The 20,190-nt window shown below is 50.0% G+C and overlaps 1 protein-coding gene across 1 annotated transcript in view; it reads right to left on the reverse strand.

Moving 5' to 3' along the window:
- Positions 1-20,190, reverse strand: part of LOC134154669 (transmembrane protein 209-like) — a 53,124-nt gene that overhangs the window by 4,228 nt on the left and 28,706 nt on the right. The window contains exons 3-12 of the mRNA XM_062601349.1: positions 8,452-8,504; positions 7,556-7,682; positions 7,380-7,438; positions 6,508-6,639; positions 5,292-5,530; positions 4,672-4,880; positions 4,028-4,199; positions 3,005-3,076; positions 1,772-1,868; positions 84-209 (exon numbers count right to left, since the gene is read on the reverse strand). Of these exons, the coding sequence (XP_062457333.1) occupies positions 84-209; positions 1,772-1,868; positions 3,005-3,076; positions 4,028-4,199; positions 4,672-4,880; positions 5,292-5,530; positions 6,508-6,639; positions 7,380-7,438; positions 7,556-7,682; positions 8,452-8,504 (1,286 nt within the window). The remainder of the gene's footprint in view (positions 1-83; positions 210-1,771; positions 1,869-3,004; positions 3,077-4,027; positions 4,200-4,671; positions 4,881-5,291; positions 5,531-6,507; positions 6,640-7,379; positions 7,439-7,555; positions 7,683-8,451; positions 8,505-20,190) is intronic.

The following is a 20,190-nucleotide window of genomic DNA, read 5'->3' on the forward strand; positions in this document are numbered from 1 at the left end:
CTTAATTGACGGGGTATCTGACACCACTGACGCTTGACCCAGCTAACGGAAACGTTTTAAAGTCAGTATGGTTGACCACATACCTTTGACCCTTTCAACCAAATACTCTTGGTTCGCTGCAATATCCAAATACTGCATTATAGCGTACAGAGTTGGCATGACTGGAGCTTTAACAAGCGCTGCTTGTTTCAGATTGCTGATGCTGGCTTCTGCATGCGACAAGAGCCAGCACGACATCTGCATCCACGACAGAAATTTGAACATCCTCCCTTACAAGGCATTAACAAATGCAATGTTACAAGGAGGAACTGGCTTTTTTGTCTCACTATTTACTAAGGTAACTTACTAAGATAATTTACTAAGATTTATACAAAGTTAACAGCTTATCCAATACTCCAAATGTTTGTTTCCAATCCCAGTGAAGTACTAGCTGTCTCCCTTAAACCACAGAACATAAACGCTATGCAGCACTGTGCGGTCGCAAAAGACGACAGACCCTTATCTGAAGGGCTTGCATTCCAAAAGAAAACAGAAACCTATAGTGTGAAAAAGGGAAGAAGTAACATCCATTTTACAGAGCAGTAGGAGGGCAGCAAGGTGGAGATGAGGTCAGTAAGTGATCAGTTTTTCACAGGCACCACAACAGATGCAGATCTTGAGGACAAACTACAAACAGGCCAAAAAAAAGTAGGCTTTGTTTAAATGAAGCCTATCAAATCCTGCTCTTGATTGAGGGGGATATGCATGTGATAGGGCAACAGAAGGAGTTCCTTCAGAGTTGCACTATGAAATTTTAGCTAGAATTCTAGCTCATCAAAATGCTTAAAAAGGAGGGGGGGGACCCCAAAACAGCAAAAATCAACTGCCCCAACCAAAAGATCTTTTCTTCTAATGCCCATAGCTCTCCAAAATCCACCTGAGATTATCCTCCCCAACCCCACTTAGTGCTACACCTAGTACTTAAATAATCTTTAATGTATCTTAATCTTAAAATGATCTTAGATCTTAAATGCAAACGATTAATAGCCTATCTCTGATAACAGAACTATTCTAAGTTAAAATAAATAAATAAATAAACTTTAATGTATCTTAACCTTAAAATGATCTTAGATCTTAAATGCAAACGATTAATCGCCTGTGATAACAGAATTAATTTAAGTTAAAATAAATAAATAAATAAATACTTCCTAGGTCTATAGATTTATTATTATCACAGTCATAAGATGACTTCTCAGTTCTTAAACACTATTTGGATACAATGTATCACATCTAAGTTTTCATAAAACTTTTTGTGGCCTGTTTGCTTTCAGACAAGATAGCAGGTAACAATTTAAGGAAGGAACAGCAATAGGTTTTTCAGGAAGTAGCTGATTTTAAGGAAGTTTGGAAAGACACATACTAACGTAGACAGAGAGGGCTGACAGGCAACCATCCTTGCAACGTGTGATAGTTTTCTGACAGTTTAAGATACAAGGATGTTAATCTGAGCCCTTAACTCTCCAGGAATGAATTCAGAGGAAACAAGAGGCTTAAGAATTTTATGCTATTGCAGCATCAGCATGCCTTTATCAGTATTTCCAGAAATCCTATGAAGAATCCTTCCAGTTTAGTAAAATGCATTACATGAAGCAAAGATCACACCAATACAAACAGGAAACGGAACTGTAATTCTTAGCAGACTTGTTTTCTATACTACCTATGCAGTGCCCTGCTATGGGGTGGCCTGCTACCAACCACCACAGGGAACCCCCCAGTTACTCTATCATCATACCTCCAACCTGCATTTCTGGGTACCCCGTTCTTCTCAGCTGACTGCTCACAGACTCAATCTCTTGTACAAGTGGCACTAAAATAGTCTCATTAATCCACTAGGAAAGAGAAATGCAAAAATTAAAAAGCTTAGAAGCAACAAGAATGTGACAAAAATGTTAGTTTACTCTCTAGTCAGCATCACTGTTACAATCACAAAGGAGTTTAACAACAGGAACTTTGAAGTCAACCAAGGAGGAAAAGTAATTAAGAGCTCCAATTTAGATAGGGGTGATTGGCTCTAGAAAGACCCTCTAAAATGCCAAAAATTCACTATAGAGGACTTGGGAAAACAAATCTCCAGAAAGCAGTGATACTGATAAAGCTTTCCTGAACAATGAGAAAAGGGGTATTCTGAGGCACTGCACGTCACTCATAGTGGTAATTTAAACTTTCATGGGTCCACTCCCTCTCAAAACCCTTTCAGGAAATGAAGGGCCTGATAAACACAATATGTGACACTTGTATGTGACACGATTTGGGAACTGAAGCCAAGCTGCCTGTAGGTTTATGAACAGATGCTTAGGAATCTGCTACAGAACAGTCATAACCCCACATCTCATAGAAATCTTTTACTTTTCACTCGTCCCACTACTTAGAAGAACTACATACGTGATAGTTGCTGACTGAAGGGGTAATTCAAAGTTAGGCTTACAAATTATTTTGTCATAGTATGTGATTGTATTTCCTCTGCTAAAGCAATTGCCTAAGACCAAAATTTTCTTTTTGTTTTTTTATTACACTCCTCAAGGCTGTTGGAAAAAGTCAACGGGCTGGCATTTCCCATGCTTTATTTGAGTCCAGAAGGAGTTTGAAATACAGGAGAAAAAAAACAGAAAAAATTCAGAAAATTGGGTTGTAGAAAGAAAAAACAAGTCTTTTCACATCCACTGTGTGTTAAGATGCACGTGTCTTCATTCAAAGGTGGGTGAACTTTACAGCTGTAAAGTTTTCAGAACAGAAAACACCTAGGTCAGCAAGTGCAAAAGTTCAGGTTGAAAATGTGTCCTAATACTTCTTTGTTACAAGCATGCTGTTCTAGTCTCCATGTCCAAGCCCACCCTAATCCTCAAATAGACTCAAATATGTAATTCTTTTCACTTCCTTAGGTATACATGGAGCACTGAGGTACTTTTTCATTCTGCTGTACCTATTCTAACAGCAAGAACAGGCAGTTCATAGGGACAGGACTTACACTTCTGAACCTAGCGGTCCAGGAATCCAGGTAATCAAGCTGTCGTCGATTCACAATCACCCTTGCCCAAACCTATGGAAAGAACATTATTACCTACATACAGCAACCTAACAGAATACTAAAGAGTTTTTAGGGCCTAAGACGTTTTCTGACCGCAGCCACAGCACATAATTCAAATTGCATTTGTTCCAGAACTCTCATCTAATGGCTGTATCATGTGAATTCTACAGTAGCTTACCATACTACTCTCCTACTCTCTGTTCACAGTACACTAAATCTCCCGTGAGTCCAAACGCACAGTTTTGCGTTCCCTGCTCTGTTAGGATAAAATTGGTCCAAGTTGCAGGGTAGACTAAGTTAATGTACGACATAAAGAAAACAGATCAAATTTAATTAAAAGCTACGTTAATGACATTCTTTTGAATCAGACTTATTCCAGACACAAGTGTAAAGGAGAACAATTTTACACACCTTCAACTATTTCACTACATTAGGTACAGGTCAGTTTCCAGTCATTTTTTATGTCACAAGTTTATTTTATCCAGAGTACAAAATGGTAAAAAAAGTTCCGCAACCACCATTCTTGAGTTGAACTCGAAGTCTGTCTGTTCTCAGACACACAGTAATATTAAACAACTTCAGATAAAATAATTCTGAAGAGTTGGCCAAACCAACAGAAGTTTCCAGCTTTCCACCGTGGCCTACACGGTGAGTATTAGTTAATTACAAAGACCACAAAGCATGAAACCTGAAATTCTCTCAGGAGTCACTTTTCCACCTAAACACAGGTACCTTGTTCACCAAGGAAGAAATCATTTTACAATTTTACAATTGTAAAATTTTACAGTCCGGAATTTGAAATGTATACCCCTTGTGGCAAAAAGTCTTACAAGCTGTATGAAGATGGTTAAATGCTATAGGATTTCTCCCTTTCTAGCACCGTTGACGGAGTTCACATTTGGATGGAGCCACATATTTTAGAGCCCTGTTTTTCTCTCTTGGCTCCTTTGGTGCTGAGCTTACTTCTTCTGCAGTCAGTGGAGAGCTCAGACGAGCTTCGTCCTTGTGTGCTGATGGAGCTTGGGGCATGCAAGCCACCTGATACTGGTACTTTCTCAGCACCTGTGCTTGCTCTACTAAGGAACGGCTGTAGTTCCAAAAGGTTGGGCTGCTGGAAGGAGAGCTGGAACATGAACTTGCTGAAATGACATTGAACAGCCATAAAATTATCACCAAGTAATCACAGAAGCAACACTGCAGGCAATAGGTCACTATATTAAGGCTTTGACAGGAGAGATGTGCTCATGAATTATCATAAATACATACACCAAAATCTGTCTGCATAAACACTGATTTCATCTTTATATTAATAAGGCACTGTCCCTATCCCAGACAAAAACTGCCTGCAGGTAATTCACCACCTTTAGCTCAACTGCCTTCTCCACAAAATATCCCTCCCATCGAGGTGATAAAGCCCTTCAACTCATTGTAGTCCACTATACACAACAAATGCTACAGAGATTATTAGTATATCTATAATATAGACTAGTACTTCAGCAGCTCTCTTTCTGTGCAGGAATCTTTTCCAACTTTTCTCATCCACTCCTCATCAATAAAACCAACATCCCCTCCTTGCCAAGCTTTTCAGGCTACATGAAGTTATTTACGTACCCAATTGAAGTCTACGCTGTTTCTCTTCTTCGCTTCGAAGGTACTTTTGCAGTGACTTGCGGTCTGTGATTTCATCATCTTGACTCATACGGGAATTATACCGCATTGGTGAAAAGTGGCAACGAGACCTTAGCCCGGTGCTTTCCACTGGCCCAACACTTGAGGCATATGGTGAACCAGTAGGAGAAGAGCTGAAGCTGGAAAGCTTTGGGAAACAAAAGCAAACAGTTGTGTCACATGAGGAAAGTGAGAGTTCCATTTTGACTTTATAAACTAAATGAATAGATCGACTCAGCATAAGAATTGATTACTCTGCTGATTGCTGCTATAAAATATGCTCTCGTTTGGGGGAAGGTTTTTGCTATTTTGTAGTTACATTCTAGTTTCTTATTTTTGCTGTGCTCTGAAAGAATCTAGCTACTCTAAAACAAATAAATTAACACCAGGGAAAGAGGATGAATACTGACAAGACAAATTTCATCTGCTTTGCAAACAAAGCGAACACACACACAGGACCCTCCACTGCCCGCCGCACACCTCCAATGGCTTACAGCACAACACAAGGACACGATAAGCAAAGCCAAACCATTCCCCTTGAAGCCACCTTGGTCATTACCTTACTGTAGCTGCTGCTTGGTGAATAGGTTAAAGCACTGCTATAAGAAGCGCTGTTGCTTGACAGAGCCTGCCGCTGAGGGCTGTACCCTGAGATACAACCAGAAGTAAACTTTGGACTGGCCCTGAAGGGCCGGGATGGGCTGTAACTCAGCACAGTTTGACCCTGGACTCTAGGAGAAGGCGTAGAAGAAGGGACTTTCTTCGCTGCCAGCTCATGTGCTGGAATTATTTGTACCGCTGCAATAAGCAAAAAAAACCACAATCAGCACTGTACATGCAGCAGCCCAGAACTCTCCTCCTCACTTTAAATACACAGCAAAACACACATACACAACTCTCTTCCCTTAAGGAAATTCTAGGACACTAAAAAGACTATTCTAGTCTGACCCCTACAGGATTCAGCAGTCAACCCCAAAGACATAAAAATCAGAAAACTGGGACACGTGATCATAATTCAATACAAATTCTACAATTTAAAATTTCAGTTAAATTCTACCAAGCACCTTTGCATAGCCCGAGGCAATTATTTAACTTATTTGGTCAGCTACTCTACCTGCCTGCTTCATGTGTCTTTAGCACATCTAATGTCTCATTTACCTGTGCAAACCCAGATATTACACTCCTCAGCTGCGGTGATATAACCCTACTCCCGTATCTGCCGCTCTTTCTCTGGAGGCAGCCTAGTAGTATGTAACACATTGTACTAGCACCTTGCTTTTGCTGTATTTTCAAACTCTGCCAAGTTTTTCTATATTTTACAACATCACTCAGACGTTCAGAACTTTTCAGAGCAACTCCTCTCTAGCCTGTCATTTTCAGACTGCACACTAAGGTCTCTTTTCTCTTTCTAATTTGGCGCTCTCCAGTCAGTATGATGATAGTAGGATACCAAATTTAAATACAAACCTATACACTCTGCCTTGTTCTCAATCCCATTTATAGGTTACAAATTCCTTGTCCAGCTTCATAAAGTTTAAGTCTCTCTCACTGCCCTTTAACAGCCCACTCTCCTTTTGTATTGGTTGCTTCCTCTCCACTTCTCCCCTTAATTGCTCATCAATTTATCACTTTTATTTTGAATTTTTATAGGCTGCAGTTAGTTCATCTTACTGCTCTTGTCAGATGAGGTAACTGAGAACTCACTTCACTAAAGATTCATGGGCTTGAGAAAGATATCATCTTTAAAAAAAGTATTTATAATTTATAACACCTACCTGCATTCTGCATCCCTAGAAGGATCTGCTGTCTACGAGTCATGACCAAGGTAGTTGGTGCCATTGTGTACTTGAAGTACATCCAAAAATCAAATAAGGCATTCAGACTGAACAGGGATACAAGCGCAAGCTCTAGAACAAACACAAAGGTTTTTATCATGCTAGGCACCATAAACAGGAGTAACAGTAAATGATCTGAGAAAACAAGTTTATACACAAATCAAGAATAGTTTATTGTTAGGGCTACCAATAACTGCCAGTCTGAGCACGGACGTAAGACAACTTCTCCTTTTCATGCAAGAACCATTAGAGATAAATTTCCTTTCTATATTGAAATTCATTTCTGTTGCTACAATATGTATTTGTAAAAGCGAAAGGTATTTTCCAGACAGGATACAAAGCACTGCAATGAAGTTTCATGCTATTTATCAAGTGTCTTCTGCCAAACCTTCTGTCACTCGTTACCTGACATTGCTCTCACTCTTCTTCCTTTTCATCCGCTAATAGTATTAGATACAACTACTTTTGAGCCTACTCATTTGAAACCAAATTTGATTATTTGGAAATGTCCTGCAGCCCTACAATACAACACAACGCTACTATTTCAACTATTCCCCAAAGCCTTATTGCACACATTAAACACATTTAAGGTAGGAAACCTGTTCTTCACACTCTTTCTTACTTGTCACTAAAATGATGAAATTCCAACAGCACCAAAAGGGATAAAGGAAAACAAAATGAAGCTTGGTTATTAAAAAACAACAACAACAACGAAAAACCCCAAACCTTAAAAATGAATTCCCCAGCAAGAAGAATGAAGGCTGAAACCTTCCCTCCTCCCTAAAACTAATTCATATGCTGTGACAACTCACCAATATACCAGAGCGGCCAAAATGCGATGTTGTAATAGGAACTTATAAGTTTTCCAGTCCTAAAAAGGAAAAGGAAGAAGCGATCAATTTAACAGTAACTGGGTCCTATGAAATATTTAAGCATATACAAAGTAGAATGCTTTACTTAGTTGAGTCAGATATAACAATCAACATACATGTCAGTATATATCATCCCCCCAACAGACATATTAAGGAGGCCCCAGGCCCAGACCACTTTCCGCTCTTCAGCCTCCCTCCTAATCTTCACAGTCCTGTCAAGGAGCGAAGCTGCAGAAATCTGTTCTGCCGCCATTGTCTGCAACAGGAAGCACACAAAGAAAGTTAAAGATTGAAAATTTATATACAAGAGTTAGATTCTCACTCTGTACAAGACCTTTAAAAAAGTAAAAAAGCAAAAAGAAATTACATAAAAGGACTTCACATTGAGGTACCAAATCGTGTGTAGTGTTAAGAATGAGCTTCAGTGGTTTAAAAACAAAAAACAAAAAACAAAAACAAAAAACCCAAAACAATATTCCTCTTATAAACTGCATAAGCACTGTCACCTCTTCACAGTGAAACAGTTTCCATTTTCTCCACTGAGGTACAGAGGACAGAAAAGAGAGCCAGATTCCAACAGCGTTTTTGAGAAATAGCATTTTTCGGAATGCTGAGGCAACACTGCCTTCTCCAAGCAAGGAAAACAGACCAAGAAAACATCTTGCACAACCTGGCAGTTTTCCTACTGAAAACACCCACCTATCTCCTTCTGTCAGCTCAGGACAGCTCTGTACCCTCCCCACACCCTCCCCCCTTTACACCACAAAATGCCCTATGTAACAGAAATAACGCTTCCTGCATATTCTACTCCTCTCATCACTCTAGCACACACCATGCCACACACACACACACACACACACGCGGGCGCGCTTGTCACCCGCCGGCAGCCCGCCGCACTCCCAGGCCTCGCTGCCAGGCCCTGAGTCGGCAGCGACACCGCCGCTCCGCTCCGCTCCGCCCCCGAGGGCGCCGCGGCCCAGGCCCAGGCCCAGGCCCCGCCCGCCGCCCCCACCGCAGCCGCCTCCAACGATTGGTCGCGCGGACGTGACGTCACCGGAATCAGTTCTGCGGGGGGGGCGGGGTGGGGGGGAACGCCGTTGCCGGGGAGATGCCGTTAACGGCGGGGGGGGGGAGGGGGGCGGGGGAGACGACTCCGCTTTTGAAAAACAACGTTCGCCCGTGCACAGCCCGGCCGCTTTCCTACTGAAAACCCCCGCCCGTGTCCGTCTCCAGACCCTCCGCACACCCCCCCGCCTTTACGCCACAAAATGCCGCACACAACAGCAGTAACACTGGCCACTTTCCCTGCTCCTCCCATCAGCGCAGGAAACTGCCACGCCTCCCCCGGCCACAGGCTTCAAAACCTCTCAGCTACTTCGTCGCTGAACACAAACATACAAGAGTTACCTCAGAGAACACGCGGTTTAACTGAAATGACAGGATTTCACACGCACAGCCCTCTCCCACCTCCACCACCCTAGACCCTTCCCCACACCCCCCCCACTCTGGCACACACCACGACACGCACGGACACTTGTCACCTGCCAGCGGCCCGCCGCGCTCCCAGGCCTCGCTGACAGGCCCTGAGCGCGCACGCCCCGGCTCCCCCGCAGCCAAACCCCGCCGACCACAAGCAGACTCGGCCCCGCAACGAGCAGGCGCCCCGGGAGGGCGGCGACACCGCCGCTCCGCTCCGCTCCGCCCCCGAGGGCGCCCAGGCCCCGCCCCAGGCCCAGGCTCCGCCCGCCGCCCTCACCGCAGCCGCCCTCACCGCAGCCGCCTCCAACGATTGGTCGCGCGGACCTGTGACGTCACTGGAGGCAGTTCCGCGGGGGCGGGGTGCCGTTGCCAGGGGTACGCCGTTGCCAGGGGAACGCCGATCCCAGCCGGATGCCGTTGCCAGGGGGACGCCGTTGCCAGGGGGACGCCGTTGCCAGGGGGACGCTCGTGCAGCCGCCCCGGACGCCCCGGCCGATGGCGCCTGCCCGACCCGGCCGCAAGCGGCGCCAGGCGCCATGGCGGCCCCAGCGCGGCGGCCGCGACGCCCCCCGCACCCTGCCGCCCGCCTTGGCCGCCACCGGCCGTGCCCACACCCGGCCGTACCCTTCCCCTGCTCGGCTCCCACTACGGCCGCGTGCGGGCACACCCCCCGGCTGCCCCACGCCAGAGCCTGGCCAAACGTGTTGCTCCTGCCTGCAAACCTCACCACGAGGAGCAGGGAGGAATAAAAGCACCGCTGGCCGCTGAAAGGGAGCACGAGTTACAGCAGACCGCTCTGTGAGCGCGGGCCAGCGGACAACCTCAGCTGCTCCAAAACCCTTCCTGCCTTTGCCTCAGATCCCAAGCACCAACCTGAAATTAAGAAAGCCTAAAAAAGGAGATTAACTACAAGCCTAGACTGCACAGTTATCGATAAACACAGTGTCTAACGCTTGGCCACTCTGTACAGTGTGCTGTAGGTGACCCTGCTTGAGCAGGGGGGTTGGACGAGATGATCTCCAGAGGCCCCTTCCAACCTCCATCCTTCGATGATTCTGTGATGGGCGCTTTCTCTCGCAGCTCCTGCTGTGGGGGGAATGGAAAATGCGTGGAGGACAAAGAGGCTAGAAGCTGGTCTGAGGTGCGGATCCTTACCGAGGCTTGTCAGTCTGCAGAGAGAAGGGGACTCAATCCTCATGTAGTGCTGATGAAAGTCTCCCTGAGCAGGCTCTCAAGCAAAGCTCCTGCATTTGCAGATGCGCACGCACCAGATGGAACGATGAAGCCTGGTCCTCCAGAATCGCCATTGCTAGTGAGGGGCCGCAGGCTTTGCCCTGACTTGGGCTTGCTGGAGTGTCAAGGTGGAGCAGAGTGGCACTTGGAGGAGGCTCTCCTTCAGCAGCTTAAAGGCCTGCCAGCTTTCTTGAGCTCCTTTGCCCTTCTGAGCTGCCTCCCCTGGCGTCCCCCTAGCAGGTCTCTGCAGAAGGGGAAGCCTGCTCGCCTCAAGGCCAGCCTCTGGGCTCTGCTGCCCTCCTTCCTACCTGCCCTCAGGCTCTGCAACTCCACTAGTTCCCGGGTGCTACAGCCCAGGTGGCCATGGACGCTGCTGGCACCAAGCCTCCGGGGTGGCCGCTTCCCCTTCTGGCCCTGGGCACCCGCCTTCTTCCCCTCACGCCCGCAAAAGCCCAGCACTCAAGGGCACCCAAGACACACACAAGAGCTAGCAGTTCCCTCCCACCATGCAGCCAGTGGACAAAGTCAGCCAGGGCTCAAAGAAGGGCACTGGAAGGGCTCTTGTACAACCAGCAACCACAGGACAATGCATTTGCAGAATGCAGGCTAGCACAAGAAGGACCCCAGTCAGGAACACTTACCACTCCTGTGTTCTGATGGCCTACATTCACAGGCTGTGTAGCACGTACCCTAGCTTCTGGACGTGGTTTCTTTCCACCTGCTGCTGCATTCTGTGCAGAGCACTGTGAGGAGACTGGGAATGGACTGCAAATATACACACGGGGAGGTGGTATGAGCACAGGGGGAGTAGGATCTCCACTCCCCCCTCACAAGCTGGGCACCTGCTTCTGCAGCAGAAGGCAGTGCTGCAGCAGAAGCACAGGGATTCCACTGACTGCAGGTACATCAACAGCTGTGAAGACTACCCCCAAATAAAACACTCAGGGCTGCACATCATGCCCGAAAGAGAGCTCTAAGCTCGCCCACAGCATGACTTTCTCTCCATGCAGTGAGGATAGAAGCAGGGTCATCTACAGGACAGGCTCCAACTCATACCACTACCCCTGTCCTGCCACATGCATTAGCCACTGCTCCATGGCCCCAAAGACTCTGTGTTCAGGGATGGGCAATGGATGGTTGCTGGGCTCCCAGTGTCAAAGAAGGAGAAAGGCATCAAGGCAGTCAAGCACAAAGCTCTGAGCAGGTGGGAGCCAGCACAGAGCTCTGAAGAACCCTTCCCCACAGACAGAGCCCATATGAAGGCGGAGCATGCGTGCAGGTCACTGGGACTCAGCCGCTGGGAAGCCTTGCTCCCAAAGCACTTTCAGAGCAGCCTGCCCCAGCCCTGGCAATGCAGCCCTAACCAACCTGTGCTGGGTGGCTGCTCCCTTCATCAGGCAGGGGGGAAAGAAGGAAGGCAAAGTACTCACGTTGGAAAAATACTTGGAAGAGGAGTAGAGGACAAAAAAGGAGCCGCTCTAGTGGCTGTGAACATTGATTCCCTCATCACCTTCATCTGCAAAGGTGAGAAAGAGAGGTGAGATGCTGCCAAGGAAAGGATCTTGCTGCTCACAAGGGCAGCCCATGTTTCCATGCTCCGGAGAAGAAGCTGCCTCTCAGAACTGCAGAAACAACCCTTGCTCTTGCTCTGCAGCCCCTCCATTCTACACAACAACAGCTGTGGGGGAATAGGGGAGAATGGCTAAAAGCTCTGGCAGGCTTTTGTCGAGGGTAAGAGCCGAGAGTCTGAGTTAAGAGAGCAGTTCCTGCCTATAGAGAATTCAAGGGAGGAAAGCCCAGGGGAAGGCAGCTCACTAAACTCTAGGGAAATGTGTCGGTCAGCCTGCTAGGGAGGATGAGAGAGAGCAGTGGGGGTGCAATACATCTGTTTTACCAGGAGGAAACGTTTTTCTCAGTCCCTGCGCTCATCCTTTCCCTAAACCTTCCTGTCAGCACCCTTTTGCTCTGAAAGGCAGTTGAGCAAGGCTGAACATCCCTTTCTTGTTCAGACCAAGCATCTGAATAATCACACAGCTGAGCAAAAACTCTCCATCTCGTATTACAGAAAGGCTCAGTGCTTCCATGGCCACCAGAAAGAGCAGTGTGTTCATGGAGAGTGCAGGAGTTACAGATATATTGTAAAACTAGTGCACAAGTGGCATTTCTGAAAGCAAAGCCCCAGGGAAAGTCCGACAAGGCTAAGCAGAACCCATGGGAAGGGCCCTTCTACAGCCAGTGCCCAGAGCACAATGCTTTGGCAGAAAGCAAGCTGGCAAAAGAAGGACCTCCATCAGGAGCACCTACCTCTGTTGACTTCTGATGGCCATGTACAGGCCACGCAGCTGCTGCTCGAGCTTCTGGCATTTGTGTCCTCCTGCCCAGTAATTCCTTCTTCGCAGAATGTGAGTGAATTCCTGGAAGCATGCTGCAAATACACACCGCGGGGATGTGTGCCACAGGACACTCAGGACTGCACAACATGCCCAAAAGAAAACTCGAGGAGCCCACAATTGAGACTTTTTCTCCAGGCACCAAGGAGAGCAGCAGCGTCAGCTCCAAGGACAGGCTCCAGGACACACCATTACCCACTGTCCTGAGCACTCTAGTAGCCACTGCTGTGTAGCCCCCAAGGACAAGCTTTCTTGGAAGCTTCAGAAATGGAACCGGGAATAACTGCTCCGTCCCTTGCAGTCCTTCTCTCTTCAGGCACTTACGTCCCTCCTTCCCATCCTCTTCAAAGAGCCCAAACAACCTGTCCTTGCCTCTAAGGGCTGCCTGAGCCAAGGGCACATCCTCTCGAGCCTGCTGCTTGCCACCCCTGACTGCTGTCTGGAAATGACCTTCCTTCCTCCTTGCTGCTGGCAGTCAAAGGAAGGGCATTGCCCAAGGGGAAACACCACAGCTTTGGGGAGATATTCACCCAAGGCATCCTCCCCTCCAGCAGCATTCCTTGCAGCCCTCTCTTCCACCTCACTCCTCTCTACTAGGCTGCTCACCACAGCTCTACATGCCTGGAGACATTGTTGGCAAAGGATTCTGTGGCAGCAGGCACAAAGGCTCTCTCTCACCTGAAACAGGGCCCTTCTGCCTCTTCCAGGCCCTGCATGTATGTGCACACACATAGACTCCCCTTTGCATTCACATCCACCAACTCTGCACAAGTGTGTGTCATGCTTCAGTGACACACAGAGATGCCAGCCAGTGGGGTGTAGTCACACTCTGTTGGTGCCAGCCACCAGAGGGGACTTCAAAGGAAGAAAAGGGCTCCTAGCTCCCAAAATTCATCCACAACTCTGCAAACAGCCTCTGCTCCTTGGCCTTGCTGCCAGCAGAGCTCCGATTTCACTTTGACATACAAAGCTCGATCCTGTCCTGGCCACAAAAGACATCCTCCGCCTTTCCTCCTGCCTAACTGCATACTCACAGGTCTGAGCAAACAACGCACACCCTGCGGCAAAGCTCACACCAACACCTCCCTCTTCACAAGGCTTGACAAGAGCATGCAGACTTTTCCTCAGCCTCCAAAATTGCCCTGAGACACCCAGCACTGCTCTCCGCAAATGAGCAGCATCCACATTTATTTCACCTACGCGCTAGGAGAAAAGGCCCTCCTCTTCCAAAAGGACCACTTACATTGACTTTCCCAAAGGTCTGGGACTGACAGTCTGACAGGCACTTGCTCCGGGCTGCCCAGCCAGCAAGAGAGGCCTAGTCCTCATGGCAGAGTTTAAAAGGCATTCAGGCGGCACGGCTCCCTTCTGCCGGGGAGGGCGGCAGGGCTGTGTGAGCAGGGTGTGCGTGCAGCCAGGTGTGCCCAGGGCTGTGCCTGAGAGCAGTGTCCTGGGAGGTCAGGGTGCCCAGGGCCATGCCTCTGCCACCTGCGATGGTCAGCACTCAGCCCGCCTGGGCAACTGCCTGCAGGGCTGCGGGGAGAAGCCGTGGGGGGAAGGAGCAGCCCACAAAAGGGCAGGATCACAGTGCCCCAGAGTGGGGGCTGCGTGGGGCAAGGCTGCTCAGAGCTGCTGCTCAGCCCCAGGAGCTTGCCCGGAGGAAAGTCAAGGCAGGGATGACTCCACAGGGAAAGAGGTTTCCCCAGTGTTGGCTTTCTGTTCCACGCTGTTTTTTGGGGGGAAGGGAAAAGGAGGTGCCAAGGCTGGAGAAGAGCTGGAGACTGGGGAGGCTGCTGAGGGGTCAGCAGGTCTGTGAGGAAGCTCAGAAAGTGCTTTTGCCCCTGCTCTGCCCATGCACAGCAGCAGCAGCAGCAGCTCTGCTGGCCCCAGGAGCCTTTGTGGAGCTGCTCCTTGGCACCTGCCAAGAGGTGCGTGCCCCGAAGCAGTGCCCTGCTGCTGGGAGGGATCTGTGGGGCACAGACAAGTGCCCCAGAAGTGGGCTGGGGTCTGTTGGCTAAGGCAGGCAATGGACGCAGGAGAGGGCATTTGGTGCTGACAGGAAAAGCTGCAGGCGGTGGAGCCATGGTGCGAGAAGGGGAGGAAGGTAGAGCAGAAGTGCGGTGGGAGGGAGAGTTAGGGAATTTAGCTCTCTTCCCCTCCAGTGCAGACGTTTTCTTCCCAGAAAACCCCACATGGCCTCTGCCAGCCTGCAGAGCCTCTGCCCCACAGGCCCCAGGGCAGGCACTACCTTCTCTGCAGACAGACCTCTGGCTGAGGAGAGGGTCTGACTCCAACGAGATGTTACTCTAGCCTAGGCCTCTCTTGCAAAGGCTGGAGCAGCAGCAAGTACACGGAGGTTCTGCTTGCAGACTGCAGCTCACTAAGTGCTTGAGGCCAGTGTTGCGAGAGCTGCTGGTGCTTCAGCACAGTCTTTCTAGCACAGGCTGGAACAGCAGCAAGTAAATGCAGAACCGCAAAGAATGCAGTGATTGCCCCAACAGGGTCTTCTTCCAGCAGCCTGGGGCCTGGGAGCTTCCTCAGCCAGACGCAGGAGCCACAAAGCCTTTGCCTGCTTGGTCCTTCCAGAAGCACACCCCCACCTTGGGCTGAAAGCACACCGTCAACCTGTGGCAGGGTCACATGCGCCTCCTTGCTTGGCTTCTCTCTTCCTCTTCAAAGCACTTCTGCTGGGCTTCTTTTCACCTCTGCAGGGCAAGGAGATGTGGCTTTCAGCGACCTCTCTCTTGCCTCTCCTTCCTGACCAAGAGCTGTTCGCTCACAGCCTGCCCCGGTGCATGCAAAGTTCAGATGTGGTCATTTTCTCCCCAACAGGCCTCACTCCTCCTGCAGCAAATACCCTCTGGCACTTTATTGCCCAGCCATTCCCTGTGCTTTGGTCCTTCTGTAGCTCTTATTTGGGGAGCCTATAACATGGAGAGGAATGAGTGGTTCTGGTTTTGGTTTGTTTGAAAAGGTTGATCCCTACCAGAAGCAAGCAAGGCAGAAAGACATCTTGGGCTGGCGTTTTCCTCCAGACTACGATTGTCGCAGCAGAGAGTCAGCTGCCTGTATGGAAGCATGATTTGGATCGGAAAAGGGCGCAGGATCTCCTCATCACAAAGGCCTTAAGCCATACTGGGGAGCCAAAGCCCTCAGGGAAAGCCCACAATTTTCTCAGCCCGGTCTTCAAGTATGGCCTCAGAAGGCAAGTGGGCCTCTTGGCATGCTGGGCTGCCACCTTCAGCAGGAGCACTCCTGAAGGGGTTGAATTCTTGCTTTTCTCTTTACTCATACAGTTTCAAGAAGAAAACAAGAACTCCCCGGCCTTGTCCCCTGCCACACTGAGATAACTGTGGCTCCTACGGGCTCCATTTGCACAACCACCCAGGAAGAGTCTGCATAGGTATTGTCAGAGAAGGAAAGCTCCTCAGATCCACTGGAGATGTGGGCCTTCCACTTGTGTATGCAGTGTGCTTCCCAGGCTCCGACAAAGGAAAGGCAGACTTTATGCACCCTGAGAGCTCCTGGAGAGACAACACAGCAGGGCCAGCAAGCAGACGGGCTCTGCTGGACCTCCTACTTAAAAAGAAGGGAAGGCTGCATGCGGATATCAAGACTGGCAGCAACCTTGGCTGCAGTGGCCGTGAGAGTGTGGAGCTGAGGATCCTGAGAGGATGGAAGAGCACAAAATGTGGGATGCCAACACTAGACTGCAGCAGAGCAGACTTTGGCCTCTACAGGCAGCTGTCTAGGAGAACCCCATGCCAGAGGCTCCCAGAAGTAAGAGGGAAATCAAAGAAAGCTTCTTTGGAGTCCCGGAGTTCCTCCTCCAGGCTGCGTCCAATTCTGGGCTCCACAACACAAGAGAGACGTGGAGCTACCAGGTGGAGTCCTGCCCCAGAAGGGCTACTAAGATCAGGAAGGGAGTGGAGCATCTCTCCCACAGGGAACGGTGGAGAGAGCTGGGCCTGTTCAGCCTGGGGCAGAGAAGGCTGAGGGGGGGAATCTCAGCAATGTGTATAAGTATCTGCAGGGTGGGTGTCGAGAGGATGGGGCCAGACTCTGTTCAGTGGAGCCCAGCGATAGGACGAGAGGCAACAGGCCAGAGTGAAACCCAGGAAGGTCCATCTGAAGACAAAGGAATAAGCCTTTTCCCTGGGAGGAGTGACAGAGCACTGGAACAGGTTGCCCAGAGAGGCTGTGGAGTCTCCATGCCCGGAGACAGTCAGAAGCCGTCTGGACAGGGTCCTAGGCAAGCTGCCCTAGGTGACCCTGCGTGAGCAGGGCAGGTGCACTAGAGGCTCTCCAGGTCCCTTCCAACCTCAAAGAGCTCTGTGATTCTGTGGTTCTGAGAGCTGAGGCCAGGTCCTGCACAGGGCCGTGCAGGGAGAGCTCCTGTCATGCCAGGGCTGGCTGAGTCTTGCCATGGCCCTGGCATCACTGCAGCTTCTGCTCACATGCTGCGTGGGATGGAAAGTAGAGAGAGCCTTTGTGGAGGCTCTGTGCAGGTGTTTGGGCTGCTTGATGGCCTGGTCAGGTTGCTGTGTCCACCTGTAGATGAGGTTGAGGTGAGACTTCAGCCCAGGCTTAGCCCAGGTAGAGCAGGGCTGCAGCCTGGGTCATTGCAGGCTGCTCAGGTGCTGTCCTGCCACTGGGGCCAGGCGTGGACCCTTGTCTCTGGCACGCAGCCCTCCCCGGCGAGGCCCATGCACAGCACCCACAAGCGGGCAGTGCCAGGCCAGCGTGCACCTGACACCTTCATGTTCACCATCAACCCAGCTGTCCCTGCCCTGCCTCGGAGCAGGGATCTCGCCCCAGGCACCGGGGCTGCAGCTCGGCCGCCTTCCCCTCAGCACGGTCACACGGCAGCTCCTGGCCTGGCAGCAGCGCCGGCAGCAGCCGCTCTCCCAGCCCCCGGGGCTCCGCACGCTCCAGCTGGGGAAAGACGTGGCTGCGTTTGCAGAGCTCGCGGGGCTTTAGTCTCCTGGGGCTCCAGCCAGAGATGTCTGTTCCCGAGGTGCTGGAGCAGGTCAGGCTGCTTCCCGCGGCAGGAAGCCCAGCTGCAGCTGGCTCCAGCGCTGCGCCTGGCACAGCTGCATCCCAGTCCGGGGCAGGAGCTGCCAGCAGCGGCGGTCTCAGCCACAGGGGCCTCAGCTCTCCCTGCCTACCCGTAGGGCATAGACAGCAGGAAAGCATAGCACAGGCACGTTCTGTGAATATGATAGTGCTTGATGTTTGCCACAGCTCTTATCCATTGCTAAGCACGAGCAGTACTGACCAGGCCAGAAGGTGGGCTTTCTTGAAGAAAAGCCGAGCAGTCTTTAAGCACTGCCAGCCCCCTTGGACATCTTCAGATACTGCAGGCTCTTGTAGATGGAAATTCATCATTCAAAGGTCATTTCTCCAGAGACTAATTCAACCTCTTTCACAACAATTGCTCCTCTGCAGTCCCTGCTTTGGGACAGGACTATTTCAAAGCAGCGAGCTCATCAGAGCAGTGCTTTTTGCTCCAGGATCTTTTGCTTGCCCAGCACTGAGCTGTTCTTCTACAGCTTTTGCCAGTTGCTGGAATGTCCACAAACCTATTGCCTAACGCTGGCATTTTTGAATGTCATCCCATGCAGTGTCATTTATTGGCCTCTGAGAATTTATCAGATCATGTGGGATGGAGGAAGACAGTGAGGGTCTTCGTGGTTGGTTTAAATACTCCTGTAGATGAGCTTTCCTGGAAGCAAGGCTGTTTCGACAGGGCAAGTTATGTGTGTGTGTTCTAAGCTGACCAACGGCGTAAGAAGATGTTGTCTCTGGGTTTAAACAAAATGTGTGGTGCATATCCAGTGGAATTTCCTTCACTCAAGAGCCCATTGAGTGATAATCAAACACAAAAAATCAAATGTCTTCCTCTGTGTGGGCCCCTTTCATTTTGAGTTCCTCTGAGGGCTTTACATCTCTCTACATTTTTGCACCATCCACTCCCAAGTACTATTTATTTCCACAAACGTTTTGGGCTGTGTGTGCTGAAAAACTAACATTGGATCTTTTTCCCCTCTCCCAGGTGCAGGTGAAGTTGGAAGTGCATGTGTTGGCCTCCACGCATCTACTGAAGGATCTGCAGCAAATGCAGATGTACCCCAGGACTCCACTTTCCAGGGCAATACAGAGGAATCGTGATATTCTGAGCAGAAAGGATGTGGCTTGCACAAAAGACTATGCAAAGCTGGTGAAAAATATTTGCTTTACACAGCACGGTAATGGTTTCCCACTAAGTGGTCTGGCTGTGAGAAATCCTTGCTGCAGGCTGAACCTAAACTCCAAGGGGTTTCAAAAGTTGCCAGGCACACTGCACTTCCCTCTAACAAGCCTGCAGGGATATGGAGCTTGTCTGGCACCGTAAAGTCCATGTCCCTTCTCGTGTGAGTAACCAACTGGCTAACCTTTCTTCTGCAGCTTGATGGAGCTGCCTAAGTATTTTGTATGGAAGCACACGTGTGGTCTTGCTCAAGTCAGGTGCTGCCTTTTAGCCACAGCAGTCCCTCTGCTCCCTTCCATTCTCGTCCTGCTACAGACATGTAGCGTTTTCAACGTTCTCTTAGCACTGAGCACATTGCTCTTGGATCTGTTCTGTGTCCCCTACTTCAGTCCTCATGCACTGGAAAACCCTGTAGTGAAGCTGAAAGCTTTCCGAGGGTTCAGCCGGCAGTGCTGGGCACTACAGATTGCTGCTGCTTCCGTGCGCCTCTGGAGGTGGCTGTAAAAGCACGGTCGAGTGAGAGGAGTGCCAAGACAACTACAGTGTGGTTTTGTTATACGAGTTTCACTACGCCACGTTGGTTTGGAGATACCTTAATGTTGCAGCTCTAGAGGCTTTCAGGCACTAGACTAACCACGCTGCCACTCCGGGGACACTTCCTCTGAGAAGTCCAGGGATGTTAAGATACAGGTGTGTCTGTCCCCGCCTCCTCATTCCTCAATCCTTTCTAGAAGCTGGCCTGACAGATGAGCCAAGCTTTCGGTTACTGTGACTTGCTGGTCACGCCAGAGCTGTAGCCCTGCTGAAGGGCAGAGTAAAGGGTGTCTCAGTAACACGAGCTTCTCAGCGAGTTCTCTGCCGTCATCGAACACCTGCATTTGTCATCCCACAGCTGCACACGTGCCCCTTGGAGGGCAGTGATCCCAGGCTGCTGGGACAGGGGAAGTTCCTTCCAAGGGCTGCTGAGGAAGAGCGGTTGTACTGCGGGGAAGAAAGAGCTCAGAAATTCTCTTCTACCTAGGATTTCTCAGTCCCTGAGAGGCAGGAGCCGTCACCTGGCTTCAGCGGTGCTTGGGAGGTGACTTGCGCCTCATCAGCTCCTAGGCCAGCAGCAGGCACGTGGATTTCCTCCTGGTTCTGATGCCACTTCTCCCGAAGAACCACCAGCACCAGGCCCAGTGCCCCTTTGGGAGCTTCCGAGGTCACTTCTGGTAGGCCAGGAGCAGGCCCACTGCTGCTGCTCCACTTCAGGAGGTCACTTCTGCCTCAGGACCTGACAGGTCAGTGGCAGGCCCAGGATGGCAGTGCTGACTGCGAGGCCACTACTCCCTCAGGCCCGGAGAGACCAGTGGCAGGCAGAAGGCTTTGATGCTGAGTGTGAGGGCACTTGTGCCTTGCA

Source organism: Rhea pennata, unplaced genomic scaffold (genome assembly GCF_028389875.1).
Source record: "Rhea pennata isolate bPtePen1 unplaced genomic scaffold, bPtePen1.pri scaffold_33, whole genome shotgun sequence".
NCBI lineage: Eukaryota > Metazoa > Chordata > Aves > Rheiformes > Rheidae > Rhea > Rhea pennata.